The sequence below is a fragment of the Fusarium venenatum genome, assembly GCF_020744135.1.
Source record: "Fusarium venenatum strain MPI-CAGE-CH-0201 chromosome Unknown EDB82scaffold_3, whole genome shotgun sequence".
Lineage (NCBI taxonomy): Eukaryota > Fungi > Ascomycota > Sordariomycetes > Hypocreales > Nectriaceae > Fusarium > Fusarium venenatum.
In genome coordinates this window covers 4,630,123-4,648,697 of record NW_027072131.1, presented here as the reverse complement: position 1 = coordinate 4,648,697, position 18,575 = coordinate 4,630,123, and the positions used below count along the sequence as shown (strand labels likewise).

Sequence of the window (18,575 nt, the reverse complement as noted above, 5' to 3'; positions counted from 1 at the left end):
AGCGCCAGCTCGGCATACTACGGTCATCTCGCGATACAGAAGCCTGGTGATCAGATACACTAATCATGTTTACTCTGTTCCACTGTAAATTCAGGATAAACGGAAAGTGGGATGTAGTGCCAACCTTATGAATACCTTCACTGTTGGATCATGATGGGCTCACGTTGGAATCGATTCATCAAAGTTGAAGGTATCAATATGTACATAATGCATGAGTAGCTGGAGAACTTCGAAACAGTTGCCGATATACTATCAATGTCTAGCAAGTATACTCCATGTCTAAAGTCACCTTGGGAACTCCCTTGAATCCTTCAGGTACTACATACGAAATATTGTAAATCCAGTGGTTCCTCAGTGTAGCGCCATAAACAACATCCTGCTTCACCAGTCCTGGAGCAGTGACGTTGACATCAAGACAGGGCAACTTCTCCAGACCCTTGACAACATTCTTGTTACCGAGAGTCCAAGAAGGTGGAATGCCGGTCAGTGCGAAGGTGAAGATATAAGTGCCCTCCTGCGTAGTGTTGGGATAAGACACGGTCAAGGACTTGGGTCCGGCCTCGGCATTCAGGGTGGATGCGCTAGGATACAAAGAGAAGAAACCCATGTACGGATAAGGCTTGTGCTTGGGGTCTGCAGCCCACTGGACAATGGCAGGAACGTATTGGTTGCCCCTGTTCTTCTCCTCAGCGACAGTTTGGCCGCCGATCATAAGCTCAGCGCTAAGCCACGATGTAACATGGCGAGCGTTCTTGGACTCGAGTTCTTCATAGATAGTCTTCTTGACAAAACGTTCGCCCTTCCACTTACCCTTAGATTTGATGATAGACTGAGCTTTCTTGGAGACAGTTGGTGAAACGACGTCGAGAACCATGGCGATGGCTGCGCCTTGGGCAACGTCATACAACAAATCACCTTCTCCGAGCGGTGGCTGGCCTCCAACTCCACGGCCATAGAGACCCCAGAGGACCATGGACAGAATTTGGGAATGAGTATTGGCGTCGCGGCTGTATGCACGATCATAGGGTCCAACCATGTTGCCAAGGTAAGGGTTGTAGTGAGCAGCAATATCGTCCCATAATTTCTCCAAGATGAACTTTGCGTTCTTGGTCATGGGGTCCTCCTTGGGTCCATAGGCGATGTTCGCAGCAAGAGCCCAGATATCGATGCCGTAGTAATTCGGCGCGTTATACTCGGCCAGCGCATCTCCGTCTTTCTTAAAGAGCTTAAAAATATCCTCGCCTTGTTCTTTGGCAAAGTTGATAAGCTCTTTGTTGTTCTTGCGCTTGCCGACCCAGCCTGTTGTGAGGGTTCGCATGATAGCTGGGTTGGAGTAGCCAAGGATCAAGTTGTCGTCTTGGGGGAAAGAGCCGTTGCGACGCATACCTCCAATTGCAGCTGCTTCGAGGGCGTCTTCAATGCGAGACTCCAGGCCTTTGGGGAGAAGATGGCCAAACTCTTCGACAACTTGGATGAGTTGGGTACTGTTTCTGGTCAGTTCTTATTCACTGTGTGTTTGTTGCAAATCACTGACCCGACAAACTCTCTCCAATTGGGGTCATAGGATCCATAGATTGAAGGAGGATACAATGTTCCATTTGGTGTGGGATCAGGCTCATCTGGAGCGAGCTTGAAAGTGCCATACCAGGCAGAGTCAAATTCGCTGTTCAGTTGATTTGCCAGGCTATGAGTATGTTAGTCAAACGCTCACCAATTGTAGAGATAGGCCACTTACACATTCTCAATTGCCTTGACAGCAGCCTTGACATCATCGGTCATTCCACGATGCAAAAGACCAGCGATATACCAGGCTGTGAAGCGGATGGACCATTGACCATTATCTTGGTACCAGACGTATCCGTAGCTAGAGTCAAACCTTGAGTCTGACACTTCCATAGAATAGTCAAACAAGCTCTGCGCAGCTATTTGTGCTGTTAGTGTTTGTCGTTGCATCTGGGCTATTGCGCGTACCTGATGTCAACTTCTGGTTGCCACTGCGCTGTGCTAGGCTAGCTGCGGTAGCTGTTGAGCTGACCGCTAACAAGGACGTGGCGAGTGATAGAAGACCCATGATGACTGCTTTACGCGATAACACAATACACTTGGCAAAGGTTGAGGATCAAGCAATTGACAAATGGGAGGGAATTGAAGCCCCTCTTAACAGAAGTCATGACTACTCGCTTAACTCCTTGCGATTATCGTCACCTTTTTCGGAATTCGTATTGTGATGGGCAAAGCCGGTGAAAGGACGCCGGGTTCATTATCCCATCTTGGGGTTCCCCCGCAATCTGCCCATGACTAGTTTAGCACTTGTCAGTTGGATCAAGAAGCTAGGATCCAGCTAATGGGGCTATTGTCACTCTCTCCACATTTGATAGCAGTCCCCGATTTTGGCTACCAAAAGGCCCTGGAGTTATCTTCGTAACGGGATAACGAAGCGTGATAGTTAGATAGCCTGTCCTGGTAGGAGTTGTCGCCTCTACTCTGTATCACTCAATTGCTCTCATTGTTCAACTGGAAGCCCGAGCATGTCCAACAAGGGTCATCTGCATAACAAAGTTGAAATGAGACATGAGTCAAAAAGTCAATTGATCTAACGCCTTCAAGCTACTATCACGACACTAATTTAGCACGCCCATCCCCGCGGTATTTCGGCTTCAAAAGACCCTGAACCCAAACCACTCGGAACATGACCATCTCCTCGTCGATACCGGTAAACATCGGCCAAACCACCGACCCCAATCCCCCTTCACCCTTGCAAGTCAGGTCGCGTGCACAGCGGAGACCCCCATGGGGATAAGTGTCACTCACTATCTTTTTATCGCGGGGATAAATCGGCCCACAGTCGATACCGTATCTTTTTAGGGAATCTTTTGATGATAATACTACCTTGTCTCCCCTCCTTTTTCTGACTCCAGGCGTGTCTTGAGTTCAGTTCAAACATATCATATTCTGTGTCAAGATGGTTCAAGCACAGGCTTCTCTTGCTCTGGACGACCAGCTGGCCGCTGGCTGGTTTGGCTGGATGAGAAATAAGGGTATCATGAAACTCAATGCCATTTTGTGTCTGTCGCTCATTTCCAGTTACGCGACTGGCTATGATGGAAGTAAGCTTATCTCCACAACCCTTTTTGAAAGTCATCTAACGATTGCAGGTATGATGAACGGACTTCAGAGTCTGGATACGTGGAAAGCCTCATTCAATAATCCAGATGCCCAGAGACTTGCCATGTGAGTGAAGCCTTGCACAAACTTGATCGCTTACAAAACTAACACCTCCAGTCTCAATGCCATCCAAAACATTGGTCAATTGGCAGCTCTTCCTTTCTGTGCCGGCTTCTGTGACAAGTTTGGTCGTCGACCAGCTTTAGTAACTGGCGCATTCATTATGCTCATTGGTGTCGGTCTTCAAGGCGGAGCCCAAAACACTGGAATGTTCATCGCAGCTCGCGGCATCCTTGGTTTCGGTCTGGCCCTGAACATCACAGCAGCCCCCGTCCTCATTATGGAACTGGCATACCCTACACAAAGAGCACCCATGGTCTCAATCTACAACACGCTTTGGGGCCTTGGCGCTCTTTCAGCGGCCTGGATTACTTACGGTACTTTCAGAATCGAGAGCTCATGGGCGTGGAGGATCCCATCCATTCTGCAGGCTTTGTCAAGTGTTTTGCAGATCTGTTTGTGTTTTGTTATCGATGAGTCGCCCAGATGGCTGGTCGCCAAAGAGCGAGAGGAAGAGGCTGAGAGGCTCCTTATCAAGTACCACGCCAACGGCGATAGCAGCAACCCAGCTGTTGCAATTGAGATGGAGGAGATCCGCGCTGCCATCCGTCTTGAGAACGAGGCTATGGAATCTACAAGCTATCTCTCCTTCTTCAAGACCAAGGGAAACCGTCGTCGTTTCTTTATCATCCTGTCTGTTGGTTTCTTCAGTCAATGGAGTGGTAATGGTTTGATCAGCTACTACCTGACTCTGATCCTCAACTCTATCGGCTATCGCTCACAAGAAACTCAAACTCTCATCAACGCGTTGCTGACAATCTGGGGCCTCTTCTGGGGTGTTATATTCTCACTCCTAGTCAACAAGATCCCTCGCCGAACTCTTTTCCTTGGCTCTACACTCGGTACGCTGGCTACATACATCACATGGACAGCGCTGCAGGCGACATACGAGCAGTCAACCGATGTCAACTCAGATGGCACTGGTGGACCAAGCGGTATTGCCAAGGGTGTTTTGGCCATGATCTTCCTCTTCAACGTCTTCTTCACTGCAGGTTGGGGTGTCTTGCAAGTCACATATGTTGTTGAGATTTTGCCCTTCAACCTCCGAGCCAGAGGACTTGTGCTGTACAATCTCTTCGTGGCATGCGCTCTCATCTTCAACCAATACGCAAACCCAGTTGGTGTCACAAACTCCAAATGGAAGTACTACATCACATACGATGTGTGGCTGGCTGTAGAGGCTCTCGTTGTTTACTTCCTGTTTGTTGAGACACGCGGATTGAGTCTGGAGGAGACAGCGTTGGTGCTTGATGGCCAAGAGATGGGAGATAGGCTTGTTGGAGAAGTTCTGCGAAACACGGAGAAGACTGTTCATGTCATTGAGACTGAGAAGTCTTCTGCGTAGAATCTGATATGATTATGTCTTTAGTTGATTTTAGCCGTAATACAAATTGAATTGATCTAATTTACGATTTCACTTCACTTCTCCATGTTCATCAACTGTGTCGCCCAGTCCTACGCGCCATGTAGCATCTAATTAGCCCATCAGAAGATAGAACTTATCACCTATTAGAAACTTTGTCATCGTCTTATTGCACTGACAGGTTGAAGATCCAGAACTATGAACTAGTCGGCTCCGAGACTCGGATCACTTGGCCGAGGTCCGAATATTCCCCCATTTGCACGGCCAATGTCGGTGAAAGTGGAACTCATCTTATCACTTGTCCCCGAATGTTCCTCCACAGAATCCACTATCTTAGCGTGAACACCACTGAAGTCAGCAATCCTTCGTCTCGCAATTCATTTAACCAGACCACATTCCTCAGGACAGTATCATTTGTGTTCACTGACTGCTGAGACGCCAAACTTGAACATGGACTCATCTCAAAAAAAGCCTGACTATGAGAATCTGGAGGTGATCCAGAGAAACCGCCTGCCTGCCAGAGCGTATTGGCTACCTCCAAGCCACCTCGTCCTCAACGGAACGTGGGATTTTCAATATGCACCTACACCATTGGAAGCCTCAGAATATCCTCCCACAGACTCTAAATCTGATGTAAAATGGTCACCTATCAACGTCCCAGGCCATTGGCAACTCCAAGGCTATGGTCATCCGCACTACACCAATGTGCAATTCCCTTTCCCCTCAGCGCCACCTTTCATTCCAACCGAGAACCCCACAGGTACCTATCGACGCAATTTCAAGGTCCCTGCTGAGTGGGACAGTAACTCCCAACTGAGACTTCGGTTTGATGGTGTTGATAGTGCCTACCATGTTTGGTTGAACGAGGAGTTTGTGGGTTATTCACAGGGAAGTCGCAACGCGGCTGAGTTCGACGTTACAAGTCTTGTCAAGAAGGGTGAGGAGAATGACTTGGTCGTCCGAGTTTACCAATGGTGTGAGGCCTCTTATATCGAAGATCAGGATCAGTGGTGGCTATCCGGTATGTTTCTTTGGTTCCCTTACAGTGTTCAAACTAACACAGATAGGTATCTTTCGTGATGTGACTTTATTTGCATTTCCCGGAGAAGCCCGAATCGAAGACTTCTTTGTCAAGACAAATCTTGACGCACAGTACCAGGACGCCATTCTTGATGTTGACATAACATTGCGCCAACCTGAAGATGATTCGCCTGTCGAACTATCACTTGTTCTTCGAGACGGTGATACTCAGATTGCCTCAACGGGAAAGGCCTTGAAGGATAAGGATACTGCACTCAAATTCCAGATGCCTGTCGCCAATCCAAAGAAATGGACTGCGGAAAGTCCATATCTGTATCAGCTCGAGATCACCCTCAAGGCACCCAACACAAGCGTGATCCAGAAAATTACACAAAACGTCGGCTTCCGCAAAGTCGAACTGAAAAACAGTCTAATCACTGTCAACGGCTCGCCAATTCTCCTCCGAGGCGCAAACAGACATGATCACCATCCTCTTCACGGAAGAGCCGTTCCGTACGATTTTCTCAAGCAGGATTTGTTGCTGATGAAGCAACACAACATCAATGCGCTCAGAACAAGTCACTACCCTGGCCAGCCTTGGCTCTATGATCTGGCAGACGAACTAGGTTTCTGGGTCATGGATGAAGCCGATTTGGAATGCCACGGCTTCTATGATGTTGTTACACAGCATGTTGAACCACCCCCCTACCTGGACTATGAGGGAAGCAAAGAGGAATTCTTCCCCAAGGCAGCGCAGTTCACCTCTGATAACCCAGAGTGGCACGACTCGTACCTAGATAGAATGGTTCAAATGGTCCAGCGAGACAAGAATCATCCATCCATCTTCTCCTGGTCTCTCGGCAACGAATCTTTCTACGGCGTCAACCACGTTGCCATGATCGAATACGCTCGTAGTGTAGACGACCGCCTTATTCACTACGAAGGCGACATCAAAGCACAATTGACCGACATGTACTCCTACATGTACCCTGACCAAGACCGTCTGAAGCGCCACGTCGAGATTGACGGCATCGAAGACGGAAAGTGGCAAAAGCCTGTTATCCTTTGTGAATACGCACACGCCATGGGTAATGGACCTGGTGGTCTAGACGACTACCAAGACGCATTCCGCAAATATGAGCGTCTTCAGGGTGGTTTTATCTGGGAGTGGGCGAATCATGGTCTTTTACACAAAGATGGGTACTACGCGTATGGAGGAGATTTTGGCGACCAACCCAATGATTCGACGTTTGTCATGGATGGCTTGGTTAATAGTGAACATAAGCCGACACCAGGACTGACAGAGTTGAAGAAGGTATTCCAGCCTGTAAAGTTTGAGTTCAAGAGCGGGAAGGTACTCATCACTAATGAGTACGACTTTATTGGGTTGGGGCACTTGGAGGGCGAGTTCTCAGTCCAAGCCGTGGGTAACAAGTAAGTCAATGTTCCCAGTTTTGAAAAGAGGTGGCGCTAATTGATGTTTAGGGTATCACTGCTCGAGTCTGGCAAGGTGGAGATTCCAGAGGTCAAGCCCTGGGAAACCGCTGAGCTGTCTCTTCCAGACCTTACTCAGTACCAAGCTCATGATGAAGAAGTCTTTCTGCACATCTCTTTCAACCTTAAGGAGGCTACAAAGTGGGCATCAGCATCTCACAAGATAGCATGGTTCCAGCACAAGATCTCTATCGACAAAGAGCTCACTACACCAGCCTTTTCTGCCACAGCTCAAGCTATTGATGTCAAGGAAAGCCGAACTGGAGTTGAGGTATCAGGTGGTAAATGGGCCATCAAGTTCGATCGTGTGCGAGGCTACATCACCAAGTGGTCACATGGCACTGATCTTCTCGAGATCGACACTGCGACGCGTGCTGCGATTTATCCCTGCTTTTGGCGCGCGCCTACGGACAACGATAAAGACAGCGCTGTCAATGTTTGGAAGGATTACGGTGTTCATCGAATGACTTCCCAGCTACGATCTTTCCAGGTCCAGAAGGCTACCGACAGTGTTACGGTTAAGACGGTGACATATCTCGCACCCCCAGTGTTGGGATGGGGCTACGATATTACCACAAATTATCAAATCTCGTCTGATGGTATTGTATCAATAAAGCTCGATCTCCAGCCCAAGGGAGTTTTCCCGAAGGATATTCCCCGTCTAGGTCTCAATCTTCGCTTGCCCAAGAAGCTCAACCAGGTGGATTGGTTCGGTCGCGGGCCGGGAGAGTCGTATCCGGATAAGAAACACTCTCAGGCCATTGGCATCTGGTCATCTTCGATTGACGGTCTGGAAGTACCGTATGATGTTCCGCAGGGTCACGGTAATAGGATGGATACGCGGTGGGTACGCGTTGTTGACGCGGATGGACATGGAATTCGAGCTTCGCGACGCGATCAAAGTACGTTCGATTGGACTGGAAGTCGTTTGTCAGATGAGACGATCGAGAAAGCCAAACACCCGTGTGACTTGGTACGTGAAGAGGCTACTTTGCTGAATCTGAGTGCCAAGGTTGCTGGAGTTGGTAGCGCGACTTGTGGGCCTGGAGTGAGAGAGGATCTCAAGGTCAAGGTTGAGCCAATTAGTTATGAGTTTATTCTGGAAAAACTCTAGAATACAGGGTAGTCTGCAGTTCGTTTATGCAACATTGTTGATGAAATTATCTGAGCACAAAGCGTGTTGACGCGATGATCCTCATCTAGGTTCGTTTATCAAGCGAGTATTACTCTTCTCGTCTAGGGTAGCTTAAATGTTTATCGTCATTCAACGCGAAGCTATGAACAGATGTTGTACACGACCCGATCGTCGATCGGACAACAAGTCTATCTACAATTTGATTTTTATTTTAGAAAGTAAATAAAACAAATCATGCGATATGACCAATATTCGTTACTCTTATGAGCGTGCAAGGTCAACGGTACGACCATAGGGCTGAGTGAATTGTCATAGCTCCCAATGGAAGATGCGGAGATTAGATGTCATCAAACATTCCATGGCATTGTTTATTAGCTGAGCTTTTAGCTTGTGATAAAATGAGCGTGAATGGACGAAATGACTCTTTGAGACTAGGCAATTCGCTAGAGAGTGGTGGACATTTGCTTCTACTGTGTTCTGGAATGAGACTAGAGAATTGCACAGTTTATCATGAAGATTTGGAGTTCACAACAAATGACGAGATATGCAACAGCCCCACTATGCTACATATCTTCATGTTGTCTCAGTCTTAGAGTCTCAGTCTTAGAGTGTTAGTTGCATATGTCTCAGACTCCATAGGCCATTAGTGAGTCCTCAACTGTCAATGTGCTTCATGACAAGTTTTACCTCTGCATCAAAACAGCAGTAACTCTGACAACTACCAATAATACACGGCGTGACCGATGCAAGCATAACAAATGACGCACAGGGTTTATGCGCTAAGCCCCGCATTGTACTAGACACAAACTCGACACTATCACTATTCAAGTCAAGATGGCCCAGTATAAGAGTCCCCATTCTACCGAAATGAAACAATGAAGGGGTAATGCCTAAGCGAAACAATGCAACACATTCCTCGCCCCTTTTTGTCAAAACAACTGCCCACTTGCTACCCACAACAGCTCTACCCTACCTACTCTGCTCTACTCTTCAAAGTAAACAAACAGCTCTGCTCTTTGCTCTTTTTTTTTTCTTTCTCTTTTTCCTTACTAACCATGCAACTATTGCATGTCTAATCAATCAGTCACTATCACTGTCACACTCAATACTATTAATATATACACGATTCAAATACTACATCACAGACGCGCACGCAGACACACACAAAAACACACCTAAATTAATATGGTCTGCTACGACATTGTCGGCAAAAGCAACGACAAGCCACTATGGCGACCGTTGGCTCACAAATTCTCTACTCTCGTCCTTAGAAGGCGATCAAGTAAACGAGATAGAGTCGATGCCAACGAGAAAGCCCAAGAAACCCCAGCAAACTTCAAACCACTCGAAGTTCGATCCAATGTTCTCGAAGGTCTCCACGTCCCCAATAGTTGGCTCGTCGAGTCACCCTCGGCCAACTCCCACGACAAGTTGACCCTCCCCGCAATTAATCTTTCAGAGTCACAAAAGTCCCCACGATCGCGTGGGTTTGGCCTCTCCAAAGATTCATCACGACCATTCTCCATTGGAGATATCTCTGGATTGTTAAAGACGGAATCAGATCGCGCGTCGGCGCTGGCAAGCTTGACAGCTGCCGACTCAGTACCTAAGGAATCTAGCGTCCTAGATCGTGGACGACCGGTCGAAGCTCGGCATTTAATACATCAGCCTGTCCGAGGCACCAAGACCAACCGCAAGTCACTCCCATTGGAGTTGATGTTCACAGCTCCAGTATACAACGAAGGCCAAACCTCGACTACCCCAAACGACGACTCTGCGACAAAGATTGACGTCGCCTCTCCTTCGTCCTTCCACGAATCGTCGCCTTGGGCTGCAGAACACAGGCGACGATCCACAATCCGAATTGTCAGCCGATCACCTACACGAGCCGATGAAGCAAAGATTGATACGACTTCTACGACCACCACCGATACTACAGACGAACTTGAACGTAGACCCAGCCAATCGATCCCGAGGAAGCCCGTCGCTCCAGCTCCCAGTCCCACAGCATCAACAACATCAACAACATCAGCGCCAGCACCAGCACCAGCACTAGAGCCCACACGCACATCATCCATAAGAAGTAACAACACCGATGTCCCATCATATTCCACGTCCGTTACGAGACTCAAAGCAAAACAACCATCCAAGTTGAGCGATCGTCTCTCATGGATCAAGAACCTGGAGGAGAAGAACGTCGACAGACCGAACAAGGATCTGTCCCAGTTACCTAAGCGTGCTGGCACCGTCTCGGACAAGCTGGCCATGTTCGAGAAGAAGAACATGTCCGGTACCGCAAACAAGCAGCACTTGCTTGCACCAACGCGCACATACTCTAGCAGCCACTCGAGCACATACTCTAGCAGCTACAACTCAGCCCGTGGCCGAGAGAGCATCTTTTCCACAGACAGCAACGCGAACGTGTCGTCAACGCGCACCTCAATCGACACGACGCATCGTACCTCGTCAGTGATGAGTTACTACGATGACACATTTCGACAGAAGCTTGAGTCGCTAGTTGGACAGGAGCCTGCTGCTGCTGAGGAAGAGACCGAGGAGGCCAAGACTGAAGAAAAGAAATAAGAAACAGACCAGCATATACCATACTACTTAACGATCCATCTCCGTCGCGTGAAAGAGCAATAGGAGTGGATTCAGATTATCACCAGAACTCTGTTCTTCCCGTTGTTGAGGCAGGCTTTCCCTCCACTTTAAGAACATGGAGCATATTACCGACACAGAAACAATACCCCCGACGGCGGTACATACATGTCTCACGACTACAACACTACATAGATTACCCCTTTATGATTTCAGAATGATGCATGCGACTTTAAATTTAATAGCATTTACTTTTATATCAGGATATATATCTTCAATTTGCCTTCTTTCGAAGTCTGGTCCTCATGATAAGGATGATACAAAATCTCGTGATCGTACATGAGCTGAAAGATGACTGCGCTATTGATGGGACTTCTGTCCTGGCCTATAAAAATATCGTGACCCCGCATCTGACAATTCATGGCTTCAAATACTTTGACTTATTCACATACTTTTTTCTAGGGAAACAATCATTGTAAATATCTTTCTTGAGTCCAGATATCCTTCAGCTGTTTCGTTCCAGTTCTTCATTCTCTAGCAAACATGTGGCTTATCAACACCTCCACCATCGCGCTCGAACGAGCAAACTCAGACGACTTACCCTCAACACCATACGCCATTTTATCGCACACATGGGCTAAAGAAGAAGTCACATTTGAAGACATGATTGACCAGAGTCAAGTCAAATCCATGTTGGGATATACCAAGATCGAAAACACATGTCGGCTAGCTAGAGAGCGAGGTCTAGCTTATGCGTGGGTCGATACCTGTTGCATCGACAAGCGTAGCAGTGCAGAACTCGCCGAGGCTATAAACTCCATGTTCAGATGGTATAAACAGGCCACTGTTTGTTTCGCTCATCTTGATGACTTGCCGCCATCTACTGAAAAAGAGGTTGTCGCTTTTGACAGGTTGAGCTCTTGCAGATGGTTCACACGAGGTTGGACTTTGCAAGAATTGATCGGCCCCAAGAACCTTGAGTTCTATGACTATGCATGGAACTACGTGGGCAGGAAAACAGATCTGGGTTCTCTGATATCCGAAATAACCGGTATACGCCGTGAAGTGCTTGAAGACAGTTCTATTCTTGAGAGCGTACCCATCGCGAACCGCATGTCATGGGCCGCCAAGCGGAAGACAACAAGGATTGAAGACACGGCCTACTGCCTTCTAGGCATTTTCGACGTCAACATGCCTATGATGTACGGCGAGGGTACAAAGGCTTTTGAGAGACTACAGGAAGAAATCATCAAGCAAACAACCGACATGTCTATTTTCGCTTGGAAAGCAAAGGATGAGTCTCAAGACTACCGTGGTATCCTAGCGCAGTCACCTGAGGAGTTCATACACTGCCGTCACCTTTCACAAGCGCCAAGCATGAGATGTGGGTTTGAGACAACCATGACGAACAAGGGCTTGAGGCTCGAGACCTTCCTAGGTGGTGGCAATATCCTCAACTTGGCCTGCACTAATTCAGATTGTGCTGAAGGCCAAAAGAGGATAGGGGTCTTTTTAACTAAAACTGCTGATGGCTATGTTCGTTCCTCTCCATCAAAGCTTTTTGAGACAACGGATCCACGGCTTTGGGCTGGTGCTCGCTACAAGGTCTTTGTCCGCAAACGTATCACGCCATTTGTGTCAGAGGAGTTGAGAGAAGCCCTAGCAAAGAATCTAGCTGTTTACTTCGATATATGCCCGGGCCTCGAGGTTCGTTCGTTCGCTGCGAAGCCAGCAGATCTCTGGGATCAGTATCACCATGCATTCATTGGCAACGACAATAAAAAATTTACCGGCTTTTTGGACTTTCAGATATCAGACACGGCGGGCTCATTTTTGTCTAACCGAATTATTGTGGTGTGCAGCCTTTATCTTCGGCACACACAGGGCATGAAAGGCAGCGCTGGTATGTGGAGGGCAATATATGACTCAAGGGATGGGTCAACTTCGAAAGCGATCATGAAATGTATAGATGGGTATTATAATTCGTACGGCGAGGAGTATTATCTGTCTCAACTCCAGGAGGCAGTTGTCACATGGGATTGGTACTCGCGGCGAGAGGTAAATGTGCCATCTGGTGACGAAGGACATCATTTACGTATATCGTCAGATGTACATATAGACACTAAAACTGGAGCGCACAGTCTAGTTATCAAAGTGGTGAGTCGATGAGACTTGCAGAAAATTATGGCAGAGGAGTCTCTTTTGGTAGTGTAGGGGGTGAACATGATAGAAGTAGCAGGGTGCAGAAACTAAAATGGTTTCTCAAAGACGATTAAAGACCGTGACGCTACTCGTGATCGGTTTCCCTGCAAATAGCCCTCCGAGGATGGATGAAATGGGAATCTGATCCCTTGCAGATGTTGGGTTGGACCGTCGTGACGTTTCAGTTGGTGGCGGCTTATACTGTAGCACTATGGCCAATGAATAGCTTCTGAGCGACTGTCTTCAAGACAAGGCAGACAAGGCAACCAGACGTACCTTTATAGCTTCCAAGGCTCCGCCGTCCTCACATAAGTATGCTCAAAATTCTCCGTCACCTTCACCCCTCAACTTTAACATTCTTCCTCTCGCCATAATTCAACTTGACATACCTCCCACTCGGTCGTTACAACTTTGAATCGACCAGAAACCACCCTTTCCACGCGCACTAGCTTTACCTGGTCCCCAGTACAACTGCCGTGTAGGACTGTCATCGGAGAGACCCAGTCTCCAACGCTATCTTCGCCTCCACCATACCAGGTGACGAAGCGGCCGTGCCTGCCCAGGCTGATATTGTTGGCATCCCTGGAGCCACACTGTCTGCTCTCAGTCTTACTCAAGGACTTCTATGTGCAGTTTCGGCTGATAGTGTCAATCCGCAAGCCGTGATTCAAATGGAGCGACTGGGCTCTTGCTTCCATTCCAACGGTCCATGGGCCGCCAAAGTTCCTGATCTCTTGTGCAGGGCATCATCGTCTGTAAGACTTGAGAGGCTCTCTGCATGGATCGGTTGGGAAAAGAATGATACAGCGTCATTCATGAGCAAAACGACAGGTGGAAAGATGGCAAGCCTACTTTGCTGTGTTCTGGGGAGTCTATATGAACCAGCCCGTGCTGGAATGATGATCTATGAGTTATCAGAAAGTATTCTGCCTTCCGAAGGAAAAAAAACGCCTCTAACTCGTTGCACGTATTCTCTATCTTAAGAGTTTCGAGGTAAAAAAGCAAACTCCGGTACAGGGAATCGAACCCTGGGCTCCGCGGTACTGATCTCTCAGGTTATGAGAGCGCGAAATGTTAGCCACTACACCATACCGGAAATCGATAATCGTGATTGGTGGTTGTTGATAGGGAATTCGTCATTTGATAATATGAAGGAAGCCATCTGGCGGTGTTTTCTATGGCTTATGCTGAAGGAAGTTGAAGAAGTGGTCCACTGAGCAGTGCTTTTGTATAGTGTAAATAAGGTCGCTTCTTTGAACCTTTCCCTCTTCGACTCAAAGTTGCAGGGTGAGGGGAACAGTCAATATTAGACATTCAAAACCGCGAAAACCCACCGAAAAGCAAGCAGCGTATATGCATCCAAATTCTTTGTTTGTGGCTACTAAATGTTTCTCTTTGTTACTTGTGAGTGGCTTTGCATTGTGGTACCAAATGTTTCTTGGCTAATGGTTACTCGCTATCTTGTCTTAATTCTATCTGATTATGTGATTTGGAAACCTCGAACTCTGAATGTAGTACGACATGAGAATTCTTGCCTCTTACCTAAACTCGAATGATTAGAATTTATTGAACTAAGATACTATTCTATGTGTATCAATGCTTGTCTAAATTGCAGTAGTGTTTGAACTAATGACAGTACATTCCGCTTTCCAAGCATTGTGACATATCTCGACAATATTCACAACTTATTTGCCATTTCCACAAGTACGGTATCAGATGGACTACATGGAATCTGATTCCAGACCTATTTATGCACGTTGTCTATTCTGAGCCTTTAAATATCGTGGTCGTGGGTAACACTGTTCCAGTAATAGCCACGAGGCGTCACGTACCCTGCAGTCCGATTCATGGATTTCGGCACATAACTCTTCCAGGAAATCCACAGACAATGCTGTATCTTTTTGTATTAGCACGACGCTAGCAAACAACAAGACGTCTGCATAAATTAGCGGAGCTCCCTCGAACCATAAATATCGCAGTGGCACAATGACAGTCAATAACTCCAAAGCCAAACATCAGGCGACATGTGATCCCGGTCAGTTGGTTGAGAATAATGCATCTACCGACAGCCGGTACGACGAACTAGTTATGCAGCTGCACAATTACTCATGGGTGTGCATATCTGGCGCGCAGCTCATTCCTAACCGGGAATAACCTCACGCTGAAGAACCCACCACAAGTTACGCACCATCGTTAGAAACCCACTATAATAACGTTTAGCGAAGCATACGATTCCAACTAAACCTGCAACGGAGCGCTCGTCCGCGCACTTTGGAGGATCCACGTCAGTCCCCTATGCTCACACTCTTATTTCCTCTGCTGGGACCCCCTCTTTATTCTCTGGTAGCAGGGTCGAGGCCAATCGGTTAGGACGGACTCGCTGGGATACGTGTAGCTTAGGATGGAGATAAGAAGATGGCTGCTGCACTGTTCTTTGGACCCTGACCCTCGTTCTGTTGACATTGTTCTCTTGGGAAACGAACGGGAATATTCCAATCGCATTGACAAGTTTACCGAGGCTAGAACGAGCTAGACGTAAAGTTTTATCGTTCTACTCTTTTTGTTCTGACCCCTTGATACTCCCTTCGTCACCCGAATACCATCAGCATGCGTGTCGCTATCATCGGAGGAGGCCCCTCAGGTCTTGTCCAGCTCAAAACTCTCAAGACCGCCCACGAATACTTTCCCTCAGCCGAGCCCTTCGAGGTCAAGCTCTTCGAATCCTATGACAAACTAGGTGGCGTTTTCCTTCATCATGTCTATGAAGACGCTGAACTTGTTTCATCAAAGTTCCTCACCACGTTTTCCGACTTCCGACCCCGCCCTGAAGACAACGACTTTCTCTCCTCGGAGCGGTATAGGGAATACTTGGAGGAGTATACAACGTATTTCGATCTTTGGCCTCATATCCATCTGAGTACCCCCGTCACGGGTATCAGAAGAGGAGATACAAGTGAGCACGTCGTCAGTTACAAAGGCCCTGGTGGCGAGGAGACCGAGTGGGAGTGCGATGCCATCGCTGTATGCTCAGGCGTGCACTCAAAAGCACACATGCCAACTATCCCTGGTATTGAAAATGTCCCTGAAGTGATACATTCATCAGACTTCAAGAAGCGTGAGCAATTTGGAACTGGAAAAACAGTCATGGTTCTCGGCAGTGGTGAAACAGGCTGCGACATGTGCCATCTTGCCATCACGTCCCCCACAAAGCAAGTTGTCTTTTGTCACCGTGATGGTTGGATCGGAGCTCCCAAGCGAGCACCCGGGCAGAGATTCCTGCCGTGGCTTTTCGGAGACCAAGACTACGAGGAGCCACAGTTGCCTATCGATGTTAGCCAAGTTACGCTTTTTGATTCAATGTATGTTCATCCCATGGTTCGCGATACCATGATCGTTTGGGATTACTATCATTTCCTGGCCTTGCCTGCTGGATGTTGGATTTGTGGTGGTTCACCACATGGTGTCGATCAGTGGGTCGGTCAGATCTTTAGTGATCGGTTCCACGCTTCGAGATGTAAGTTCTTTCGATCGGCATTCTCGAAACATGACTAATTTGGAATAGTGTTCTGGAACAAAGGCTGGCAACGTATTCAGAACAACGTTTCCACACCCTGGCGTCCTACCAAGTGGCCATTGGGGACTCGTATTCGACAGTTCTTCTTCAACACAGCTATTACTCCCGCTAAACGTACCATTGACGTCGCTCCTTTCCCATCACACTTTACATCTGATGGTGTAGCTCACTTCCCAGATAATGGTCGCCCAGAAGCAAAGCTTATTCAACGATCAGTTATTAAACCTGACATGGTAATTTTAGCAACTGGTTACGTTCCACACTTTCCCTTTCTCAACACAAAATACAACACCGGCCGTCGACCCTACCCCGTATCTCACGATGCGGATGTCCGCCAGGTCTGGTCATCTAACGACCCTACTGTTGGATTTATTGGCTTCGTTCGTCCTGGATTTGGTGCCATTCCTCCTTTGGCTGAGATGCAGTCTATGCTCTTCGCTACTCACCTCCTCAACCGAGTCCCACGACCTCTTCTCAAGGATGATGAGTGGCATTACCGTGTAATCCATGCACCGAGTGCGCGAGTTACATATGGTGTTGAGCACGACAGTTACGCATACCAGCTTGCCAAGGATATGGACATGGCTCCCTCGTTCACAGATATCCTCCGTATCGCTCTTTATACCCCTCGTGGTTGGCGCCTTCCTTACATCTGGGCTGGAGGAGCCAGTTTCACCGCCAAATTCCGCCTTGTTGGACCTTGGAAGTCGGACAGAGCAGCTGAGACTCTTACGGGAGAACTGTGGGAGACTATTTCTCGACGCAATGGCCTTTTTGGTAACATACCCATGGTTGTTGTTCCCGTTCTCTACCTTGGTAGTGTTAATTTGTACTATTACGTGTACTCTTTATTCTGGGGATCTCTGGCCAAGCTTGGGCTTTGCAAGGCGCCTGTGCCAAGGAATGACGTGAAGAGAAAGTTTGAAGAGCTGGCTCAGAGGGAACAGATGAAAATGGCACAGGATGTCAAGATGACGGCGGATGTACGCGTGATGGAAGTTTCAGAAGACAGCGATTTCTAATTGTGCAGGACATCACACTTAGGTAGTAATTCGATCCATAGCCTCTGATTATCCCTTATATACCACTAAAGAAGTAAAGATATTGCTACTGACTACAACGACCTTGAGAAACCCGCCTCTGTGATACTTCTATAAAGATATCAAGCTTCTCACAGACGGCATACACCGTTCACGCAACTGCAAATACCCAAGGCGGTACACAAGTCAAGATTCGCTACGCAGTCCGATTCAGTGATGCATGAAACGTCGTCAACACATAGCCCCTGCTGACAAGTTTGCCCTGGACTGCACTGTGAGCTTAACGTACAGCTCTGGACGCCGGCTGGAGGAGCACAAATTGCGTCAATGCAGACACAAAGTCCCAGAGCACACAGCGGACTCATAGACAAGAGACAGTCGACATTGTCCACGCATGAGTCTCCACCTCCAGAAGCTGCATTGGTTGTAGTAGCCAAGGCGGAAGTTGTAGTGGATTGGAGAGTTTCCATGGTGGTGGTAATGGGCATGGTAGTGGTGTCTTCAGCCGTAGAGATATCTTCAGAGGAGGTATTTGCTTCAGAGATTGAAACAGAGATCTCGGTGGTTGTAGTGAAGGGTGCAGTTGTTGTTACTTCTGTAGTAGTAACAGAAATCTCAGTGGTAGCGACAGAAAGCTCACTTGTCTCCCCTTTGGTGGTGAGAATGGTCTCGGTGGCGGTTGACTCAATTGTGAGCGATGTCTCAGTGGTTAAGGCAGAGGTTGGACGACACGGTCCAGCTTGCACGCTATTGATAGCTAAAATAGTCAACGCAGCACTGAAAAAAGAATTCGAAATCATGTCGAAGCCAAACGAGTGATTGTATTAGATTCAAATGAGTGACAGGCAATAGTGAAGCAAG

General features: G+C 47.7%; 8 protein-coding genes and 1 non-coding gene across 9 annotated transcripts; 6 read left to right on the top strand and 3 right to left on the bottom strand.

Moving 5' to 3' along the window:
- Positions 1–158: 158 nt before the first annotated feature.
- On the bottom strand, positions 159–2,222 carry EDB82DRAFT_464687 (uncharacterized protein). Its single transcript, XM_025727934.2, has 4 exons — positions 1,972–2,222; positions 1,736–1,922; positions 1,535–1,684; positions 159–1,484 (listed from the first exon to the last, which is right to left on the bottom strand). Exons 1-4 carry the CDS (start codon positions 2,069–2,071, stop codon positions 260–262), a joined length of 1,662 nt encoding a protein of 553 aa, XP_025582351.1. The 5' UTR covers positions 2,072–2,222; the 3' UTR covers positions 159–259.
- Positions 2,223–2,790: 568 nt separating this feature from the next.
- EDB82DRAFT_577488 (general substrate transporter) lies at positions 2,791–4,701 on the top strand. Its single transcript, XM_025727932.2, has 3 exons — positions 2,791–3,107; positions 3,156–3,231; positions 3,283–4,701. Exons 1-3 carry the CDS (start codon positions 2,963–2,965, stop codon positions 4,628–4,630), a joined length of 1,569 nt encoding a protein of 522 aa, XP_025582350.1. The 5' UTR covers positions 2,791–2,962; the 3' UTR covers positions 4,631–4,701.
- A 293-nt stretch (positions 4,702–4,994) lies between these two features.
- Positions 4,995–8,457, top strand: EDB82DRAFT_248435 (uncharacterized protein). The gene is made up of 3 exons (XM_025727931.2): positions 4,995–5,669; positions 5,716–7,102; positions 7,154–8,457. Exons 1-3 carry the CDS (start codon positions 5,099–5,101, stop codon positions 8,274–8,276), a joined length of 3,081 nt encoding a protein of 1,026 aa, XP_025582349.2. The 5' UTR covers positions 4,995–5,098; the 3' UTR covers positions 8,277–8,457.
- Positions 8,458–9,319: 862 nt separating this feature from the next.
- Positions 9,320–10,991, top strand: EDB82DRAFT_248432 (uncharacterized protein). The gene has a single exon (XM_025727930.2). The coding sequence runs from the start codon at positions 9,483–9,485 to the stop codon at positions 10,878–10,880; it is 1,398 nt and encodes a 465-aa protein (XP_025582348.1). The 5' UTR covers positions 9,320–9,482; the 3' UTR covers positions 10,881–10,991.
- Positions 10,992–11,309: 318 nt separating this feature from the next.
- Positions 11,310–13,430, top strand: EDB82DRAFT_507347 (heterokaryon incompatibility protein-domain-containing protein). The gene has a single exon (XM_025727929.2). The coding sequence runs from the start codon at positions 11,442–11,444 to the stop codon at positions 13,065–13,067; it is 1,626 nt and encodes a 541-aa protein (XP_025582347.2). The 5' UTR covers positions 11,310–11,441; the 3' UTR covers positions 13,068–13,430.
- On the top strand, positions 13,431–14,540 carry EDB82DRAFT_507346 (uncharacterized protein). The gene has a single exon (XM_065608786.1). It carries the CDS (start codon positions 13,772–13,774, stop codon positions 14,081–14,083), a length of 312 nt encoding a protein of 103 aa, XP_065464058.1. The 5' UTR covers positions 13,431–13,771; the 3' UTR covers positions 14,084–14,540.
- On the bottom strand, positions 14,107–14,196 carry EDB82DRAFT_t181. The gene has a single exon. It is a non-coding gene; the product is annotated as a tRNA-Glu (tRNA).
- A 936-nt stretch (positions 14,541–15,476) lies between the features above and the next one.
- EDB82DRAFT_448851 (uncharacterized protein) lies at positions 15,477–17,762 on the top strand. The gene is made up of 2 exons (XM_025727928.2): positions 15,477–16,614; positions 16,663–17,762. The coding sequence occupies exons 1-2, from the start codon at positions 15,708–15,710 to the stop codon at positions 17,694–17,696; spliced, it is 1,941 nt and encodes a 646-aa protein (XP_025582346.1). The 5' UTR covers positions 15,477–15,707; the 3' UTR covers positions 17,697–17,762.
- Positions 17,763–17,766: 4 nt separating this feature from the next.
- EDB82DRAFT_248407 (uncharacterized protein) lies at positions 17,767–18,575 on the bottom strand. The gene has a single exon (XM_065607308.1). The coding sequence runs from the start codon at positions 18,512–18,514 to the stop codon at positions 17,846–17,848; it is 669 nt and encodes a 222-aa protein (XP_065464057.1). The 5' UTR covers positions 18,515–18,575; the 3' UTR covers positions 17,767–17,845.

Bases quoted from the DNA above. Each gene is read 5' to 3' on its own strand.
- EDB82DRAFT_248432 (XM_025727930.2), top strand. From the start codon at position 9,483: ATGGTCTGCTACGACATTGTCGGCAAAAGCAACGACAAGCCACTATGG.
- EDB82DRAFT_448851 (XM_025727928.2), top strand. From the start codon at position 15,708: ATGCGTGTCGCTATCATCGGAGGAGGCCCCTCAGGTCTTGTCCAGCTC. The intron at 16,615-16,662 runs GTAAGTTCTTTC...AATTTGGAATAG, and splicing joins TCGGTTCCACGCTTCGAGAT to TGTTCTGGAACAAAGGCTGG.
- EDB82DRAFT_507346 (XM_065608786.1), top strand. From the start codon at position 13,772: ATGGAGCGACTGGGCTCTTGCTTCCATTCCAACGGTCCATGGGCCGCC.
- EDB82DRAFT_464687 (XM_025727934.2), bottom strand. From the start codon at position 2,071: ATGGGTCTTCTATCACTCGCCACGTCCTTGTTAGCGGTCAGCTCAACA. The intron at 1,685-1,735 runs GTAAGTGGCCTA...ACATACTCATAG, and splicing joins GTCAAGGCAATTGAGAATGT to CCTGGCAAATCAACTGAACA. The intron at 1,485-1,534 runs GTCAGTGATTTG...GACCAGAAACAG, and splicing joins AATTGGAGAGAGTTTGTCGG to TACCCAACTCATCCAAGTTG.
- EDB82DRAFT_577488 (XM_025727932.2), top strand. From the start codon at position 2,963: ATGGTTCAAGCACAGGCTTCTCTTGCTCTGGACGACCAGCTGGCCGCT. The intron at 3,108-3,155 runs GTAAGCTTATCT...TAACGATTGCAG, and splicing joins CGCGACTGGCTATGATGGAA to GTATGATGAACGGACTTCAG. The intron at 3,232-3,282 runs GTGAGTGAAGCC...TAACACCTCCAG, and splicing joins GATGCCCAGAGACTTGCCAT to TCTCAATGCCATCCAAAACA.
- EDB82DRAFT_248435 (XM_025727931.2), top strand. From the start codon at position 5,099: ATGGACTCATCTCAAAAAAAGCCTGACTATGAGAATCTGGAGGTGATC. The intron at 5,670-5,715 runs GTATGTTTCTTT...TAACACAGATAG, and splicing joins GGATCAGTGGTGGCTATCCG to GTATCTTTCGTGATGTGACT. The intron at 7,103-7,153 runs GTAAGTCAATGT...ATTGATGTTTAG, and splicing joins GTCCAAGCCGTGGGTAACAA to GGTATCACTGCTCGAGTCTG.
- EDB82DRAFT_507347 (XM_025727929.2), top strand. From the start codon at position 11,442: ATGTGGCTTATCAACACCTCCACCATCGCGCTCGAACGAGCAAACTCA.
- EDB82DRAFT_248407 (XM_065607308.1), bottom strand. From the start codon at position 18,514: ATGATTTCGAATTCTTTTTTCAGTGCTGCGTTGACTATTTTAGCTATC.